Source organism: Humulus lupulus, chromosome 1, assembly GCF_963169125.1.
Source record: "Humulus lupulus chromosome 1, drHumLupu1.1, whole genome shotgun sequence".
Classification (NCBI taxonomy): Eukaryota; Viridiplantae; Streptophyta; class Magnoliopsida; order Rosales; family Cannabaceae; genus Humulus; species Humulus lupulus.
Window position 1 is genome coordinate 289,827,161 of NC_084793.1, and position 18,260 is coordinate 289,845,420.

General features: G+C 37.6%; 2 protein-coding genes across 2 annotated transcripts; both read right to left on the reverse strand.

Moving 5' to 3' along the window:
* Nucleotides 1-4,789: 4,789 nt before the first annotated feature.
* On the reverse strand, nucleotides 4,790-6,889 carry LOC133778832 (uncharacterized). The gene is made up of 2 exons (XM_062218854.1): nucleotides 6,695-6,889; nucleotides 4,790-6,091 (listed from the first exon to the last, which is right to left on the reverse strand). Exons 1-2 carry the CDS (start codon nucleotides 6,887-6,889, stop codon nucleotides 4,790-4,792), a joined length of 1,497 nt encoding a protein of 498 aa, XP_062074838.1.
* A 530-nt stretch (nucleotides 6,890-7,419) lies between these two features.
* Nucleotides 7,420-8,916, reverse strand: LOC133778851 (uncharacterized). The gene has a single exon (XM_062218873.1). The coding sequence runs from the start codon at nucleotides 8,914-8,916 to the stop codon at nucleotides 7,420-7,422; it is 1,497 nt and encodes a 498-aa protein (XP_062074857.1).
* Between the last annotated feature and the right edge of the window lie 9,344 nt (nucleotides 8,917-18,260).

Genomic DNA, 18,260 nt, shown 5'->3' on the forward strand with positions numbered 1-18,260 from the left:
GTTAATATGTAGACAATTGTATATGTAATAGTACAAATTATCAATACAAGTTGAGTTTTGTTTCATGTTGGTTGTCTGGTGTGTTATTCGATGTGTTTTTCTCTGTTTAGTACTTAATTGAAGGCATTGCAGCAGGTGAGAGTCAGATGGTTTATTCGGATCAGAGGCTTCATAGACCCTTTAGACCATTGCGTGTGAGATACAGTAAAAAAACCGTACAAATGGTGGGAGAGAATGTCCAGTTAAGTGTTGTGTGAGCAATTCAGCTTAGCGTTGTAGTGATTGGTTGGGGCTGATGACATTGTTGTTGCAAGTGAGCATCGTGAGTGGATGAAGGTGCCTTTTTTTAGGCGAATCTTTGATAACCCACAGTGGTTATACTCAACGTGGGTGCTGGAGGAACTAATTAGAAGCGACATTCCGTACTACATATCGTGTGAGCGCTATGGGTTAGGCCATCCGAAGCTAGAGAGTGCGATGGCAGAGTACATGCGCCGTACTGAATGGGATTAAATATGACTAAGAGAATATTTGTATGTAGTGGATAAAGCAATATGCAATATGTAACGAATATTGTTATTAATGTAACATAATTTATAAATAACAGCTTCTGATTAATTGCCACTTTTGATTATTTGTGCTCTTCTGATTGTGTGAACTACAAATTTTTCTTCGTTTTCATGCGTTGATTATTTAAAAGAATCGGTCATACACGTATGGCTGTGCGTATCATCTGTCAAACTGGATTGTATTGAGAGTGTTGTACTCTATGAAGTCGATGTTATCGTTAAGTGTTAAACTTTCTTACGCTTGGAGAGTCGTGTTGATGCCTCATCAGAACGGGATCGACCTCTAGGGTGTATGAAAGAGCATGGTTGATACTCTACCATTTGCTAGAGGGTTCGATGCGGTTCAGGTCGGACGCAGGAAACAACATGCGGGGTTGGGCATCGAGGCAGAGGCGAGGAGGTTAGGGCCATGAGGCAGATGTCTTTCTAGTGCACCCATACCGAGGAGTATGTGTGAAGGCTTGCTAGGGTAGTCTTGTACTTCGACAGAGGTACCCGTTGTGTAGGATAGGGGTGCGTGTAGAGTCCAAGAACTTTACTTAGCTAATTATTTAGTAGTATTATAGTATGTATAGTATTATCTTTGTTACTGTGGATTTTTGGTTCAGACCGGGAATTATTTGGACACTCATAGTAGTACTTACAGACTTTCTAAGTTTAACCTATAGTTTAAGAATATTAATTTTAACCTAAGGTTTGATTATATAGCTGATATTAAGAATAATATTTATTATATTATAAGGTTTAGATAAACCCAATAAGATAGTAACACTTGTCTTATGTATGATTATTAAGGAATTATTATTTTAATGATAAAATAAGAGAAATATAAGACTTAGTATTCACCAAAATCTGACAGGAGCATGATAATTGTCACAATTTTATTTATTTATGAATTAGGTTGTAAATAGATTTTTCGTAACTTTAGGGTACTGTAACTTCCGACCTGTTTTTGACCCAGTTATATTAGGAGTTTCGAAAAATATTATTTCTTAAAAGTTGTAGATAATTTAATGAGCTTTCTAACGGTATAAAGAGAGTCTAAATGAGAGTTCTACATCTTCAGATATGTTGATTTTACTGAAGGGGAGTTTAGAGTTACGAGATTTAGGGAGTTAGAAGTTAGGATTCTATTTGTTTTTATTATTTTAAAAATCAAGCTTTGAATCCTTAAATCTCTCTGAAAAATTTGAACAATTCCTAAGCCTTTGGCTGAAGGATATTCAAATATTTTCAATTAAATTTATTATTTTTATTCAAAGCTAAAAAGAAGATTTTTATTCCTAGAACTCTATAAATAGGACCTAGTACCCAGCCATTATTCACCTTTTACTCTAAGTTCAGAGGCTGCAAGATTGCTAGGAGAGTGTGAGAGTTAAACACCTGGGTTGGGGAATCATAAGCTTGATCATCATAAGCTTATCAAACACTTTGGGAAGTAAGGTTTTATGGTATTTCAGTTTGAGGTGTAGATTGGTCTTACAAGTCTTCAAGGTAACCCAAAACTCTAGTTCATTTCTGTACTTGTTCTTTTAAGTTCTCATAGTCTTCTACTCAGCCTCTAACCTTAATCTTTATTTTGGTTAGGAAATCTAAGTTCTTGAGCAAAAAGGTTTTGGTAAGTATGTTTCTCCAAGGTTTAGTCCTTCCCTTCCTTTCATTTCTCTTTTTCTATAGACTCACCTTTTTCTTAATGGTTATTAGGAGTGTTCCAAAGTCCCAACGCTGTCCTCTTATCCCGGTAACTTTGGTAAGGAAAATAGGGTAGAATCTATATGTTATATGCATATGTTATCTTATGTTTTATGTTATTAAATGTGTTATGATATGTATGTATTTATGTAGGCTTGGGCATATGACCCATATGACTAACAAGACCCCAAACAGATTATGGGCATATGACCTACTTAGCTAGTAGGACCCCAGTAATCTAATGGGCATATGACTTGTTTAGTCTATGGGACCCCAAGTAATAATGGCCATTATAATATGTGTATGTAATAAGTGTTATGATATGTCTTTATGTTTATTATGAAATTTATGTATGTGAAGTATGTGTTAGATTTTTCCTTGCTGGGCATTAGGCTCATTCCTTTTTGTTTAAATATGCAGGAAAATAGCTATTAGTGGCGGTAAGGTTCGTGGATGCTTGGAGATTGTGTATCGATGGTGAATGGAGTCAAGGAGCCGAGCGTTATTCGATTCGAGGATGTAGTTTCGTTTTATGTCTTTTACATGTATTTTCCGCACTATTTATGTAATGTCTTTTTATTTTAAATCATGTTTTGTTTTTAAAGACAATGGGATCCCATATCCTTCTTGGTATTTATGTAAGTAACTCTTATTTCTATAAGTTTTCTAATAAAATTATGGTATTTTCGCAAATGTAAGTTTTAGTAAGAATTTGTATGTATAGTTTCGTTAATGGTCCAAAAGTCTAGAGTAGTGGGTCATTACAGTGCGACTGCAGGAAAAGTTCCTCCCAGCCTTGGATTGCCAAACCAGTTAATGTATACTGGTGTCGGACCCGAAGTGTGGCAGCTGATGGTTCTGCTGCAGTAGTCAGAGCATAGCAAACTGCGGGGGGAGCTCCTCTTACTCAAGTAAGGGGACAGAGTAGGTAGTGTACCCTGGTTGGACAGCCAAATCTGCATAGTCAGGGCAGATTAGACTGCGAAATGGTTGGCCTTAGCTCCCCGTAAGCTTAGTCAAGTCAGATTAGAATGCTTTTGGGCATAACATCGGTTGAAGTGGCAGAGGCAACAGGATTGTGTACGCAGATTGTATGTAGTGGCCTTGCTGCCACGACCCATTGAGGTTCTGCCTTGTGCCGATGTGTGAGGCGAGATGTTTCATCTCACCACGCATTATTTTTTGTTTGTTGGTAAACATCTTCTTAGTTTAAAATGACCACTTAGGCCTGGAAAATGGCTGTATTGGGACCAAAGGCTTATGGTGTATTGTTATAGGATGTTTAAAAGGATGGTAAACTGATAACCACAAGCGTTCAAATAGTAACTTATTTATAGTCAGAGTGGTAGATGGTTTTAAGTCCATGTGAATAATGTTGTGTTTAATATGGGTAGGTGGGGACATATTAAAGTATATATTTGATAGCATCTTTCGAGTGAAGTGACAGTTGTCACATGTCTGACTTAGTGTGTTGTCATAGTGAGGAATCCTTATGCAAAATCATGTCAACAAAAATTGAACGTGCAAGATATACTCAAAATAATGTTAAAAAGGAAAGTTGTTGTATTACTTTTGAATTGCACAGTACAACAATTAACAATAATATTGTTTCAAAGACATTGAATTCCAAGTACGAGGTACGATCTTCCCACTACATACATTCTTAAGAGTATTAGACCCTATGCCTAGTACTTCTATGATTTCAAAAGGCCCTACCCAGTTTGGTTCTAGCTTCTTTTTGTTGCCGGTGACCTTGCACAGAACCCAATCACCTTTCTGAAATGTGCGCGAGTGGACTCTTTTGTTGTAGTAGCGTTCTGTAGCCTTTTGATAATTTTCCCGTCATAATTGTGCTATTGTACGTACTTCTTCTAGAAGGTCTAGGTTGTGCACTAGTTGAATGTTGTTTGCGGTTTGATCAGAGACGATCTCTATTCGAAGTGTAGGCAGGCCCACTTCTGTCGAGATGATAGCTTCTGTTCCATATACCATGGCATAGGGAGACTCACTCGTAGAGGACCTTTTTGTTGTCCTGTATGCCCATAATACCTTCGGTAGTTCCTCTGCCCATGCTCCTTTTTTATCTTCCAAGTTCTTCTTAATGTTGGCAAAAATAACTTTGTTGGAAGCTTCTGCTTGGCCATTGCCTTGCGAGTAAGTGACAGGCAAAACTCAACTTGATCTTGTATGTGTCACATAGTTCTTGTACTTTGGCATTTTGGAACGGGGTTCCGTTGTCAACGGCTATCTCCCATGGTATCCCAAATTGATAGATATTGTGCTTCCATATGAAGGTCATGGTGTCTGTTTTGCTGAACGTGACGTACGCTTCTGCCACAACCCACCTAGTGAAGTAATCAGTGGCTACCAGAGCATACCGGTTTCCTCCAGCAGCTTTAGGCAGTTCACCTACCACGTCCATACCCCATTTTGCGAAAGGCTAAGGTGCAACGATTGAGTGTAAAGTTTGAGCGGGTTGATGGATGGTTGGTGCAAATCGTTGGCATTTGTCACATTTTTTGGCATAGTCACGTGCTTCTATCATCATGTACGGCCAGTAGTACCCTGCTGTAAGTGCCTTGTGTGCCAGACTGCGACCCCTCCGTGTGATTTCCACATGCTCCCTCGTGTATCTCTTCTAACAGTTTTTTAGCTTCTGATGGACGCAAACACCGAAGATAGGGGCCATCGAAGGACTTACGGTATAGCGTTCCATGGATTATGGAATAACGTTGTGCTCGAAGGCGCAGAAGCTTTGCGTCTTTTGGATGAGGGGGTAGTTCAGAGGTGGACAAGTATCGAATGATTGGGTCCATCCAGCACTCGGGTTCTGACGAGGTTGAGTAGACTTCCAGAGCTTTGATTGATCGGCTTATGGATATAGAGGATTGTCGTGTACAGTCCCCTGCAGAGGCTAATTTGGCGAGGGCATCGACCTTCTGATTTTGTTCCCTCGGTACTTGTACGAGTTCAAACTGGTGGAAATGTGACCGTAAGTCAGTTACTTTCTGTAGTAGGCTAACCAGATGGGGCGCTTTGGTATTGAAATTCCCGGCCACTTGTTCTATCATAAGCTGTGAATCTCCTCTGACACTCAGACGTTTAATGCCTATGTCTCGTGCTAGTTCTAAACCATAGATCAGAGCCTCATACTCCGCTTCATTATTCGTTGTGAACTGTTCTAAACGAATGGCTTCCTCAATTTTGAGGCCTGAGGGAGCCTCTAATATGATGCCAATACCGACTCCTTGGGAATTGGATGCCCCATCCGTATGTATTGTCCACACCCATTCATCTTCTGATTCTAACAATTTAGGCAGGGTGTCTGGGGTGAATGATTGTATTTCGACCAGGAAGTCAGCAAGTACTTGTCCTTTCATTGCTTTTCGTGGCAAGAATCGTATATCATACGTCCCTAGCTCAATTTCCCATTTAGATAACCTTCCAGAGAGATCGGGTTTACTTAACACTTGCTTCAGTGGATAGTCCGTATATACAATGATGGCGTGGCTTTCAAAATATTTCCGTAGCTTCTTATTTGTTGTGATGAGTGCGAGTGCCAATTTTGCCATCATGCTGTAGCGAGTTTCAACGTTTAGAAGCATCTTGCTGCAATAGAACACTGGCTTCTGACGACTAGCCTCCTCTCGGAAGAGCACGAAACTCACAGCAAAGTGTGAGACAGACAGATACAAGAATAAATCTTCATTGGCGACGGGGGAGCTCAATATAGGAGGAGAGCTCAAATAAGCTTTCAACTCTTCCAATGCTTTACTTTGTTCTGTTCCCCAGGTGGTGTTGGTGGATTTCTTTACGCATTGCAAGAATGGCTAGCAACGGTCGGACATGCACGATATGAACCTGCTTAATGCCATAATTTTGCCCATCAGAGCCTGGATGTCTCAGATGGTTCTGGTTTCTTTGACTTCTGAGAGGGATGAAATCTGTGTTAGGTTGGCCTCGATGCCCCTCTGGTTGACCACATATCCTAGGAACTGCCCAGAGGACACCCCAAAGGCACACTTAGAGGGGTTCAATTTCATTTTATAAGTGTCGAGAATGTCGAAGCACTCGGTCAAATCGCCTACATGTGAAGAGCTTTGTTTAGATTTGATGACCATGTCATCAATATAGACCTCCATGTTTCTCCCAAGAAATGAGGAAAACAGCTTGTGCATCAGCCTTTGGTACGTTGCGCCTGCATTCTTTAGTCCGAAGGGCATAACTTTGTAGCAATACAATCCACCTTTTGTTATGAAAGCTGTGTGGATCCGATCTTCTGATTTCATTGGGATCTAATTGTATCCGGAGTAGGCATCTAGGAAGCTCATTCTTTCAAACCCTATCGTGGCATCTATCATCTGATCGATTTTCGGTAGAGGGTAGCTATCCTTTGGAAATGCTTTATTTAGGTTGGTGTAGTCTATGCATACTCTCTTTTTCTCGTTCTTCTTTGGGACCACGATGGGGTTGGCTAGCCAACTGGGATATAGGCATTCTTCGATTGCCCCTGTGCTCAGAAGCTGTTGTACCTCCTCTTGGATGACCTGGTTTACTTCGAGAGCGAACCTCCTCTGCTTCTGTTTGACGGGTGGGAAGCTGTTTGATATATTAAGGCTGTGACTCATGATGGAGGAGTCTATTCCAGGTATGTCGTGTGGAGACCAGGAAAAAGTTCCAACTCTAGTTTTGAGAAATTGGACTAGGTCTGTTTTTCGTTTTCAGAAAGTTTGGTACTTACCAGCACTATTTTAGATGGGTCAGCGTCGTCTAGACAAATTTTCTCTAGGTCGTCAAGAGTGACTTGGGGTTTTTCTTGGTCTTCTTCTAGATCGATTCCTTTGAGGCATGCTGGTAGGTTGTGCTGTGATTGCTATTTGTCAGGATTGTCATCATGGGAGGAAGTTCCAGAATTGTTCATTTCTTTCAAGGTAAGGAAGCACTTTTTGGCCTGTTTCTGACATCCCTTGATGTCGATGGTGTAGCGCCTGTTGGACGAGAGGCATCGCATCACCTGATGCAAAATTGAGACCACCCCTTGCATCCTGTGGATCCAATTTCTCCCCATGATGGCGTTGTAGCTTGTGATGGAATCTATAATGAGGAAGTCTACTGGCAGGGTACGCTCTGCGGCCACCACGATTAACCGCACGACGCCCTACGGGTACACTCTCTCGCTGTTAAATCCCAACATGGGCGTAGTAGAGGTTTGGATCTGATTTTCCTTTAGCCCCATCTTCTGGAAGGCTTCCCAGAAGAGTATGTCAACCCCACTGCCCCCGTCGACTAGAACTCTGCCCAACTGGCAATGGTCGACCTGTAGCGAAATGACGAGAGGATCGTCATGGGGTAGGTGCACTCCTTGCAAGTCATCGTCGGTGAAGGTGATTGCAGAGGCTGGATAACTTCTGTCCTCTGAAGTGACAAGATTGACCGTGTGGCCTAATGATTTATATCGCTTCACTCGTTCCTCCATCCTCTTACGGATTTTGGTGGCATGCTCTTGGTTTTCAGTGAGCTCCACGATCCCATGTATCATGGGGACTTGCTTAAGAGGTTCGTGTGGGCTTGCAGAGGCTGTGCGCACGAGGTCTGCTGCTTGTGGTGTTGGGGCAGAAGCAAGATTATGCTGCGAGGTACAGGGTCTCCCTGCCTCCTTAATGTACTGGGTTAGCCTCCCACTTCTCATGAGGGCCTGGATCTGATTGTTAAGGTTGTGGCATTCAGCGATTGTATGACCGTGATCTTTATGGAAGAGGCAGTATCTATTTTTATCCCTTCTATCTGGAGGAGTGGTAATCTTATACGGCTCACGCCAGATAGGTCTATCTTTGTTTTCTTCGTAAATGACTTCCTGTGGGACGGTGTATTCGAAGGAAGGGTACCGCGGTGAACCTCGGTTATGTCTTGGCCTCTTCCCTTCCTTTGCGTGGTCTGTCTGTTGCCTCTTCCTCTTGTCATCTCTAGCAGGTGGTGGAGGGTTATTTGCTGGTGGAGCAGAGATAAGCGCAGATTTCTTCTGTGCACGCTCTCGAAATTCTAGGACCCTGAAGACGCCCTCGGCTCGGGTCTGGACCTCAGCCATGTCATAAGGCGGTGTCATGGTGAGATTTTCGTGCAAGAGATATCCCACCTGCAAGCTTTTGACGAAGAGATTGGCTGCGGTAACCGGGTCGACGTCGTGGATTTGATGCACGAGGTCAATGAAACGCTGTAGATACGCCTTCGGATGTTCATTTTCCCCTTGCTCGATCCGACAGAGGTCTGCCATTGTTCTTGGTGCCTCATGGTTCACACTATATTGTTGGAGAAAAGTTCGTTGGAGGTCACTAAAACTGTTGATGAATCCGGGCTTTAATTGTCTGAACCACAACAGAGCTGGCCCAGAGAAAGTCATGGAAAAGACCTTGCATTGAATGGCTTCGTTGTTGGCTTCCAGTGCCATTTTCTGCTGAAATTGAAACAGGTGGTTTAACGAATCTCCCTTTCCATTAAATGCAGGCAGAGAAGGGATGACGAAGTCTCGGGGTTTAGGCTCATTCTGAATCCACTCTGAGAAGGGAGACTTCTCAGTGGTTCTTGATACCAGATGCATATGTTCGGTTGCATGAACGGACCTCCCGTCTGAGAACTTCTGCATCATTTCCCTCATCATCTCTTCTTTCCAATTGTCTAAGAACCGGATCGAGGGAGCACAGTCCTCAGCGGGTGAGTCATGCGTGGCTCGTTGCGCGATTTGTTGGGGCCTGATTTCGGCGGTCGGCTGAGTTGACCGGGTGGGCTCTGCTCCGGTCCGCACATGTGTGTCACAGAGCGAGGCTCGTTATTCTTCGGCCCCAAGACGAAGATGGGTTGGGGAGGGTGGTGGGAGACCCTGGGATCCTTCGCTGCCGAGGTGCGTGGTTTGTTGAGGGGAGCTGATGCGGTCGATTGGAACTTCGGGTCTACCAGAGTCGAGATTGCTATTGCCTTGAGTGTTGCGTGTGGCGTCGGCGGATTTGCGCAATTCAACGATCTTAGCTTCGAGCTTAGTCCGAGCTTCGGTCAACGTTTTAATTGCTTCGTCGAATCTCTGCTGGCTGGCTTCCAGCGGCGACACATCCTGTCGATCTGGTCGCTCATGTCCGCTGGTGGGACGACCTGGGTGACTGGACCCGACACTCCGTTGCCCTTTGGCGGCATGGCTCCAAGGTTTGAGAAAATATTGGTTGCAAAAAAGAGAGTTCTTGATTTCTTGATTCGACGATGTGGCTAAGGCCAAAACGTTCGGAGTTCCCACAGACGGCGCCAATTGTTGAAACAACAAATTTGTCTTTCTATATTTGGAGGTATGAACCAATGGTAGATGATGCTCCGATACTGTTCCGGTGATGAAGATTGCCTTTGACTCGTTGGGGATACCTGCAAGAAAGACACTTCGATGCCTAAGTCAGTAAAAAATTCGATGCCTTTGTTCCAATAAGAATCTCATATTTATAGAGCAAAAATGTAAAGTGGTTAGTTGGTTCAAGCAAACCCTTGATTGGTGGAGGAAAGATAACCGAATTTCCCTCCAAAACACGCTGATTTTAAATTATGTATTCGGAGGTCAGAGGCGCAGACCACCTCTGACCCGTGACTTCTGCCTTCGGAGCTTCTGCAGACCAAAACAATTCGTTTTGAATATTCGGTAAATGAGGAAAGAACTTTGGGCCGAATATTTTGGGCCCAACACCTAATATGTGACTTTTTATTTTTTGATATTGATGCTAAATGCAACTTAAGGTTTAGTCATTTAAATATTCCTCATGATTAATACTTGCTAATGATTGATCACCTTTAATAAGTAGTTGAGTTAATGTTCAAATCTGAAATGTTTAGAATTAATTGACACACAATTTGAATGGTGCATGCTTGAATTCTTTGATTTCAATATTGTAGTGATATAAACATATATTATTACCATGCATAGTCTTATGGAATTGATGCTTGAATTGAATCTTTGAAGTTAAATTCATATAGACATATGTGATTTAATTAAAGGATTAAAACCATAGTACTTTGACGAAAGTCTATGAAACTAATTAGAATTCTTGACTAATAGACAACTGGTTGTTGTAGCATCAATCCATCATCGCCATCAGGATTTGCATATTAGGGGGATAATTGTTCTAGTTTGTCTTCTCGCCACTTGTAAACCCTTGCTACTACATTCCCACGTTGTTTCTTTTACTTTTTCTGCATTGAATTAGTTCTTAATTGCTTAGTTCTTAGATTACAATCTTTTCAATGAATTCTCGTACTCTTCAACCATTTTGTTAGATTTTAATTTCACAATCAAACACTTAAAACAATCTTTATGGAGACAATGTCTGGTATTTGTTACTGCATCAGTTGTCCCATAATATTTATATTTAAAAAAATTAATATAATTTTATTTTTACTATTATAATCTTTCTTAATTTATATTTTGCCTTTTATTTATAGTATTATGTCTTTAATAATTTTTTCCACTAATATAATATATTGTATATTTAATATAATTATTTAAATTTTTATCTTTAGTGAAAATTATTTATGAGTTTGTATGAGACCGCAAATCAAAATGACAAATTATAACTTTATCATGTACAACCCAATAACATGTTTTTATGAATTTGAGACAAGATTGTATACGTGGATGGTTACATGTTTACCAATTACATGACATTTTGAATTTTGAATTATCTTAAGTAATATTTCTTTTATTTTGTAATTTGTAAATATACAAATTGATTAATAAAATGATCATGTGTCATCCTCTCCAAAAGTTTGTGCTGTCAAATTCATATTTTATGGAAGAAGCAAAGTTAAGATAAGCTACAATTCCCTAAGGCTTGGAAATGGTTGCGAGTAGGACCAAACTCAACTATAAAAGCATTGTGGGGACAAAATCAGTCAAATGATTTATGATTGTAATCAATATTGTTAATATATTCAACTTTGTTGCTTCATTGAGCCATAGAGCCGCAAATTCATTAAATAAATAAAATTCAAAATCAGATAAATACATATGCATGTGTATAATTATTATAATAAGCCAATATAAAAATATGAATTCCTGTCAATGACAACTTCGTAATTTATTCTTATTGAAAGAAAAAAAATGATGTTGTCGTCTAGCTTTTTTTTTTTTTTTTGAACATCAGTTGTCGTCTAGCTTTTATACTTTAAGAAATGCAAAACGAAAATTATAAGATGAAAAAAATCCAGAGCTTCACATTTTCTCAAAACTTTGGGGCATAAGCCATAATGACCATCAAGAAGTTGTGTTAAAATAGAGAAGCACTAGTAAATTAAGGTGCATTATATTTCCACCCAAAATTGAATGAAGACACCTATTTTTATTAAAAAATAATATATAATATTTTTTTCCAACTATGCTCACATTTTTCTAATTTTTTTCCTTTTTCATATTCTAAAAAATACATATAAATAATATATTTTAAATATTTAAATAAAAAAATAAAACAAAAAAATTATATATTATTTTTAAAAAAAAATTATGAAAACAAGATAAAATAAAATTATTGAAATTAGCAAAAAAATAAATTAAAGAATGTCATAAAAAATAATGAGATAAAGTTTTAAAAATATAGTTTTTTAATTAATGGGTACTTATATATATATATTAGGTATTGTTATAAATATTATATATATGGATGTCCATAATAATGAAGAGTCACTAGATTACCCAAAGTATCATATCAACATTAATTATTGATTGTATTAGTTACCGATTTCCTTAGGGTTTATGTATCTGTATAAATAGGGGTCCTTCCTTTATTAAAATGGCATACAAGAGTTTTGTTAATCCTATAATTGTCATTTTTATAGGAATATCTTTTTTCTTAAAAGATAAATTGGTTGATTTAATTGTTTCCTTTTATTATAATTTTCGGAAATAATTGTTTTCCTTTTATTATAATTTTTGGAAATATTTGTTTTCCTTTATTATAATTTTCGGAATTGTTTGGTTTCCTTTATTTCGAATTTCGGAAATCCACTTTCCTTTTGTGTGAATTTTGGTCAATAATGTGCTTCCTTATTTAGCATATATTGTCTCATTTTGTTTATAAAGGAAACAAAGTATATTGCAAATATTCGGTACTTACCCAAAGTTGTTTTTGGATTATTTGCTGATATATTTTCGTGCAGCTCAAGGATTGCAATCAGGAAACTGGTTCTTAATGTCATTAATTGTTGTTTCATTTTTTAGCTTGTTTTTTATCCGACACAGGTCTGAGCTGTCCCCACCGATATCGCATCTGTCGGATCAGCATCTTCTAAATAAGGCAACTCTTCGTCAATCAAGAATAACTTCTGTGATTCTTGCCTTTATTAGAAGAATTCTTTCTCTGCCTTTGTGAGCACGAAAAAGACTCTATAAATAGGGCTCTAAAGGCAGTGAGAAAAGTGAACTCTTTAGTGCATTATTCGTGAGCTTTATTGTAATATTTGTGAGAGTTCCTCTTTGTATTCAAGATCATAAGTATTCATGTGATCTTGTAGAATTATGTGTGTTTAGTTTTTAGTGGTGAGTTTATACCATGTTCATGAGTGAATACACATTGTAATTTGAACACAACGTTTATAGTCTTCGGGAGAAGATTTTTACAAGCCTTGCGTCGGGAGGATGTAAGCACTCGCTGGCCATTGAAGGGAGTTCAAGTGGTTGAGCGTTTCAATCAAGATCAGATTAGTGAAGAGAAGTACCACAAGTTGCGGCAAATCTCAAGAGGGAGTCTTGTTTTGTTTAAGTCAATGTTTTTGTACTTGTGATTCTTTATTAATTGGTTTTATTCTCTGGGCGTGGCCTCAAGGAGTAGATTATCCGAAAGGGTTTCTGAACCTTGTAAAAATTCGTTGTGTTCTTTATTGTTTTGCACTGTCTTTTTATTGTGTTCAGTTTCTGTCGTGACAAGTTTGGTTTCTGTCCCGACAGAACTGTAATCTGTGTACATAGTTAATTACCGTTCCACACTTTAATTAATTTACTTGGTTTAATTAATTTGGTAATTACTAAAAACGAAATTTTAATTGGTATCAGAGCGGGTCACTAAACTCTTAGTGCAATCTTGTATTTTTCCGTTTGTTTTGTGCCTTGTGAAATGTCTATCTTTGCAGAAGGTGGATCTATAACTCGCCCTCCATTGTTGAATGATACAAATTATCCATACTGGAAAGTAAGGATGAAACCTTTTATCAAATCCCTTGATGAAAGGGCTTGGAGATTAATATTGACCGGTTGGACACCACCTGTCGAGAGAGATTTGAAATCTCGTAAGACACAGGTAAAATCTGAACTTGAATGGTCTAATGAAGAAGATAAATTGTCAATTTATAATAATAAAGCTTCACATGCAATTTTTAATGGTGTTGGTGAGGGTTATATAAAATTGATTTCATCTTGTGAGTCTGCCAAAGATGCTTGGGAAATCCTTCAAACTCAATTTGAAGGAACCACTGATGTTAAGCGATCTAGGCTTGTAATGTTGACCACAAGATTTGAAAACCTTCGCATGTTTGAAAACGAAACCCTCACTGAGTTTTATGAAGAATTGTCTGACATTGCTAATGAATATTTTGCTTTAGGAGAAAAGTTGTCTGACTCTGTTTTGGTTAGGAAAATTGTTAGATCTCTTCCTGACAGGTTTCAATCCAAGATCACAGCCATTGAGAAGGTAAAGAATCTTGACACCTTGAAAGTTGAGGAATTGATGGGATCTCTTCGAACTTTTGAACTTAATCAAAGATTCGCCAAGAGAAACCAATTGCCGTGAAGGAGAAATCGATTGCCTTGAAATCTTCCAAAGAGAAAATGGAAAGCTCAGATGAGGAAGATGATGATGAAATGATCTTGTTATCGAAAAAATTTAAGAAGTTTATGACAAAGATTGGTAACAAGAAAAACATGTCTAAATCCTCCAAAGGTAATAATTTTTCGAAACCTTTTGAATATACTAATAAAAAAGGTATTCAATGCAGGGAGTGTGAAGGTTTTGGACATATTCAAGCTGAATGTGCCAATACCTTAAAGAAAAATAAGAAGGTCATGGTAGTGACTTGGAGTGACCAAGACTCTAAAAGTAGTGATGAGGAAGAAAATTCTAATCTTGCCTTAACTTCTATTTTTTCTTGCTTACCTCTTTCTGTGCAGGTGAATGAGAACCTTGTTTGTTTAAATAATACTATTTCAGCAGATGAGGGTTTCCATGGTGATTCATATGAATCCAATTTGGATGAGGATTCCTTGAAAGAATCATACAAAAACATGTATGATCAATGGTTGAAAGTATGTTCAGATAATTGTTTGATGGAAAACAATAACAAAGTTCTCAAGAAAAGAAATGAAGAACTTGACTCTCTTGTTAAAAAATATGAAATTGAGGTTGTTGCTAAAGATTCTGAAATCAATCGTTTGTCTAATGAAGTTGATAAAATTGTGAAAGGTGTCAAATTGCTTAATCATAGATCTATGGTTTTGGATGATTTTCTGCTTGCAGGTCAAAAAGCTTGTGATTTTTCTAGGTTAGGATCAAATGGATCTAAACCTAAAGGAAAAACAATTTATATTTATGGAAATCTTCCTATTGTTTTGACAACTGACCCTTCTGCAGGAACAACTCAAACTCATGTGGCATCATCTTTTCAATCTGTCACATCACATGAGAAATAGACGAGAAATTTTGAGAATAAAAAAACTGGTCATTTTATTCCAATTTGCAATTTCTGTGGAGTGAAAGGTCATTTTCGACCTAAATGTTTTACCTTGATGAATTTTCTTCACAAAAATTACTTTAATCATCATGGTAATTTGAGACAAATGCCCTTGAAGAAAAGGTCTCCACCTAAGAAATTTTGGGTGAAGAAAAATAAATTCAAATGTCTTGCTGCCTTTACTTGTCTTAGAACATGTGCTTCTAACTCTTGGTTTTTTGATAGTGGTTGTTCAAGGCATATGACAGGTAACAAAAGCATACTCACTGACTTCAAGACTTTGAAAAATGGGGAAGTCACATTTGGAGATGGTAAGTCTTGTAAGGTACTTGGTAGTGACACTCTAAATTCTTAAGGACTACCAAAGTTGCAAGATGTTCTTTTGGTTGATGGACTTAATACTAATTTAATTAGTATAAGTCAAATTTGTGACCAAGACTTGTTTGTAAATTTTTCTCTTGATAATTGTTTTGTGCTTGACCAAGATGGAAATTGTGTTTTGAAGGGTTATAAATCTGTCGATAATTGTTACACATTATCTCAATCACACAATTGTCACACAATTACAAGGAGTGATACTAATTTGTGTCATGAAAAATATGATCATGTGGATTGTGAAAATTTGAGAAAAATTGGAAGTATGAGTCATGTTAATGATTTACCGAATTTAAGTAAATATTCTTTTGGTAAGTGTGAACCATGTCGATTGGGAAAAAATTTGAAAATTTACCATGAAAAACGTTTCAATGTTGGAGTGTGTGCTCGCTTCCAAGGGAACCCCATGGAGTCTCATGTAACTTCTTTTCGTTACATCAATAATACTCTTGTTTTAGGCATTTGGTACTCCATAGAAACAAATTCTAACCTTGTGTGTTATAGTGATGCAGATTGGGCAGGAAACACTGATGATCGCAAAAGTACAAGTGGTGGATGTTTTTACTTAGGAAACAATTTGTTCTCCTGGCATAGTAAAAAACAAAACTCCTTCTCCTTGTCAACAGCCGAAGCTAAGTACATTGCTGCTGGAAGCTGTTGTACTCAACTTTTGTGGATGAAACAAATGTTGGCAGACTATGGGTTTGATGTTAAAACTTTAACCATTTTTTGTGATAATACAAGTGCTATTAATATCTCCAAAAATCCTGTTCAGCACTCTCGCACCAAACATATTGACATTCGTCATCATTTTATTAGGGAACTTGTTGAAAACAAAACATTGATTTCAGAATATGTTGAGACTAACAAACAAATTGCAGATATCTTTACTAAAGCCTTAGACACGGTCAGATTTGATTCCCTCAGGAAGTCCTTGGGGGTTTGTTTTATTTGAAATTGCCAATAAATTGATTGTCTTGCCTTGCATATGTGTTTGCGTAATTCTCTTGTCCTGACTGGAAGAAATTTGATGAGCATATTTTTTGTATTTTAGAAAATGATTGTTATGAGTCTTATACCTTGTTGGAATAAAAAACCATATTTGAAAAAAATCATAGACATCCAAATTATATTTGATCAAATCATTATCTTTGTATGAGCATTCCTAATCCAGTTTATTTTTCAGGCTCCATTTTGGAAAAGAGCTACCTATACTGATGTGTGAAAGCCGACACTGAGTAAGTTGGTACCAGGTAATTAGCAATTATATTGGAGGATACTCTACCAGCGTAAAGGGCTACCATCATTATAAGAGTTATAGCATCCATTATGGTTACAATTGGAAAAAGGCTAAAAATCGCCAAATATGGGCAATGACCCTAGGTTTAAAAAGGCCAAAAAGAAACGCCAAATTGCTTACACATGCACACACATATGCCTGTTCTGGACCGTGTAAGTTGGTTGTAAGACTCATACATATAATGAATTGACTCAAATATGTTTTGTGATTGGTATGTTTTTCGAATTATGGTCTCTTAGTATTTGATTTATAACTCATTTCTCTAATTTGTGAAAAATATGGTTATCTTGTTTCTTTTGAACAGGACTTGGCATTTACATGGACACATATGGTATGGCAATCTAAGCTCTATTTTCGGTAATTTTGTAATAAAAAATAATAAAAAAATTGAAAAATAAGATCTGTTATCTACCATGTACTTAAAAAAAGGTTTGAAAAATTGATGCAATTTATTTGTTTTATCTCAATATATTCTAAAAATATTCAAAAATTTTCCAATTTTGAGGTGTGAAAGAATTTGTTTAAAAAAAAAAAAAAAACAAGAGGAGATATTTTGGCATTTATCACTAAAATCCGGTTACCCATTTTTGAACTTGCCTCATTTGTGCACCGAATACTCTATTCGGATTCACTTTGGTTGTTTTATAATCAGTGTTTTTCCTGTTTCTCTCTCTCACGTATAACCAAAGTGTTTAGGGTTTTTGTTCTTTGTGTGTCTCCATTTGTTTCTATTCTAGCAGCCATGAAATCCAAGGAGCCTATCACCCCTGCTGTCCCGACTGCTCTCGCTTCTGTCCAGACAGGTCTTACACATCTTTCTGACTGGTTCACTCTAATGGAGGATACTCAGTGCCAAATTCTTGCTTCATTGGCCCTTATCAGTGCATCCCCCTCTCCTGCTCCATGATGGTTACAGTTCCCTTTGATCTATTTTTATTTTGCTTTTGATAGACGTAAAAGAACACTTGATGGGTCTTTCTTTTGGTTTCGTTTCCTTTGTTCTTTGGCATTTTTCTTAGACAATGAGGGGGAGAGAGAGAGTAACTCTATTTTTTGCTCTCTATTTTTTGGTACATTGACCTGCTCTTTCTTATTGGTTTTTGTTAACTGTTATATCTTGTGCTTTGGTTATCTTTCGCAGGGGGAGTCATTTTGTGACTCTTGTGATTTTAAGCACTTACTTGTGTTTTGCAGGGATCTTTTAAAAATAGATATTCCTTGTCTATAAAATTGCCAAAGGGGGAGATTGTTAATCCTATAATTGGCATTTTTATAGAAATATCTTTTTTCTTAAAAGATAAATTGGTTGATTTAATTGTTTCCTTTTATTATAATTTTCGGAAATATTTGTTTTCCTTTTATTATAATTTTTGGAAATATTTGTTTTCCTTTATTATAATTTTCGGAATTGTTTGGTTTCCTTTATTTCAAATTTCGGAAATCCACTTTCCTTTTGTGTGAATTTTGGTCAATAATGTGCTTCCTTATTTAGCATATATTGTCTCATTTTGTTTATAAAGGAAACAAAGTATATTGCAAATATTCGGTACTTACCCAAAGTTGTTTTTGGATTATTTGCTGATATA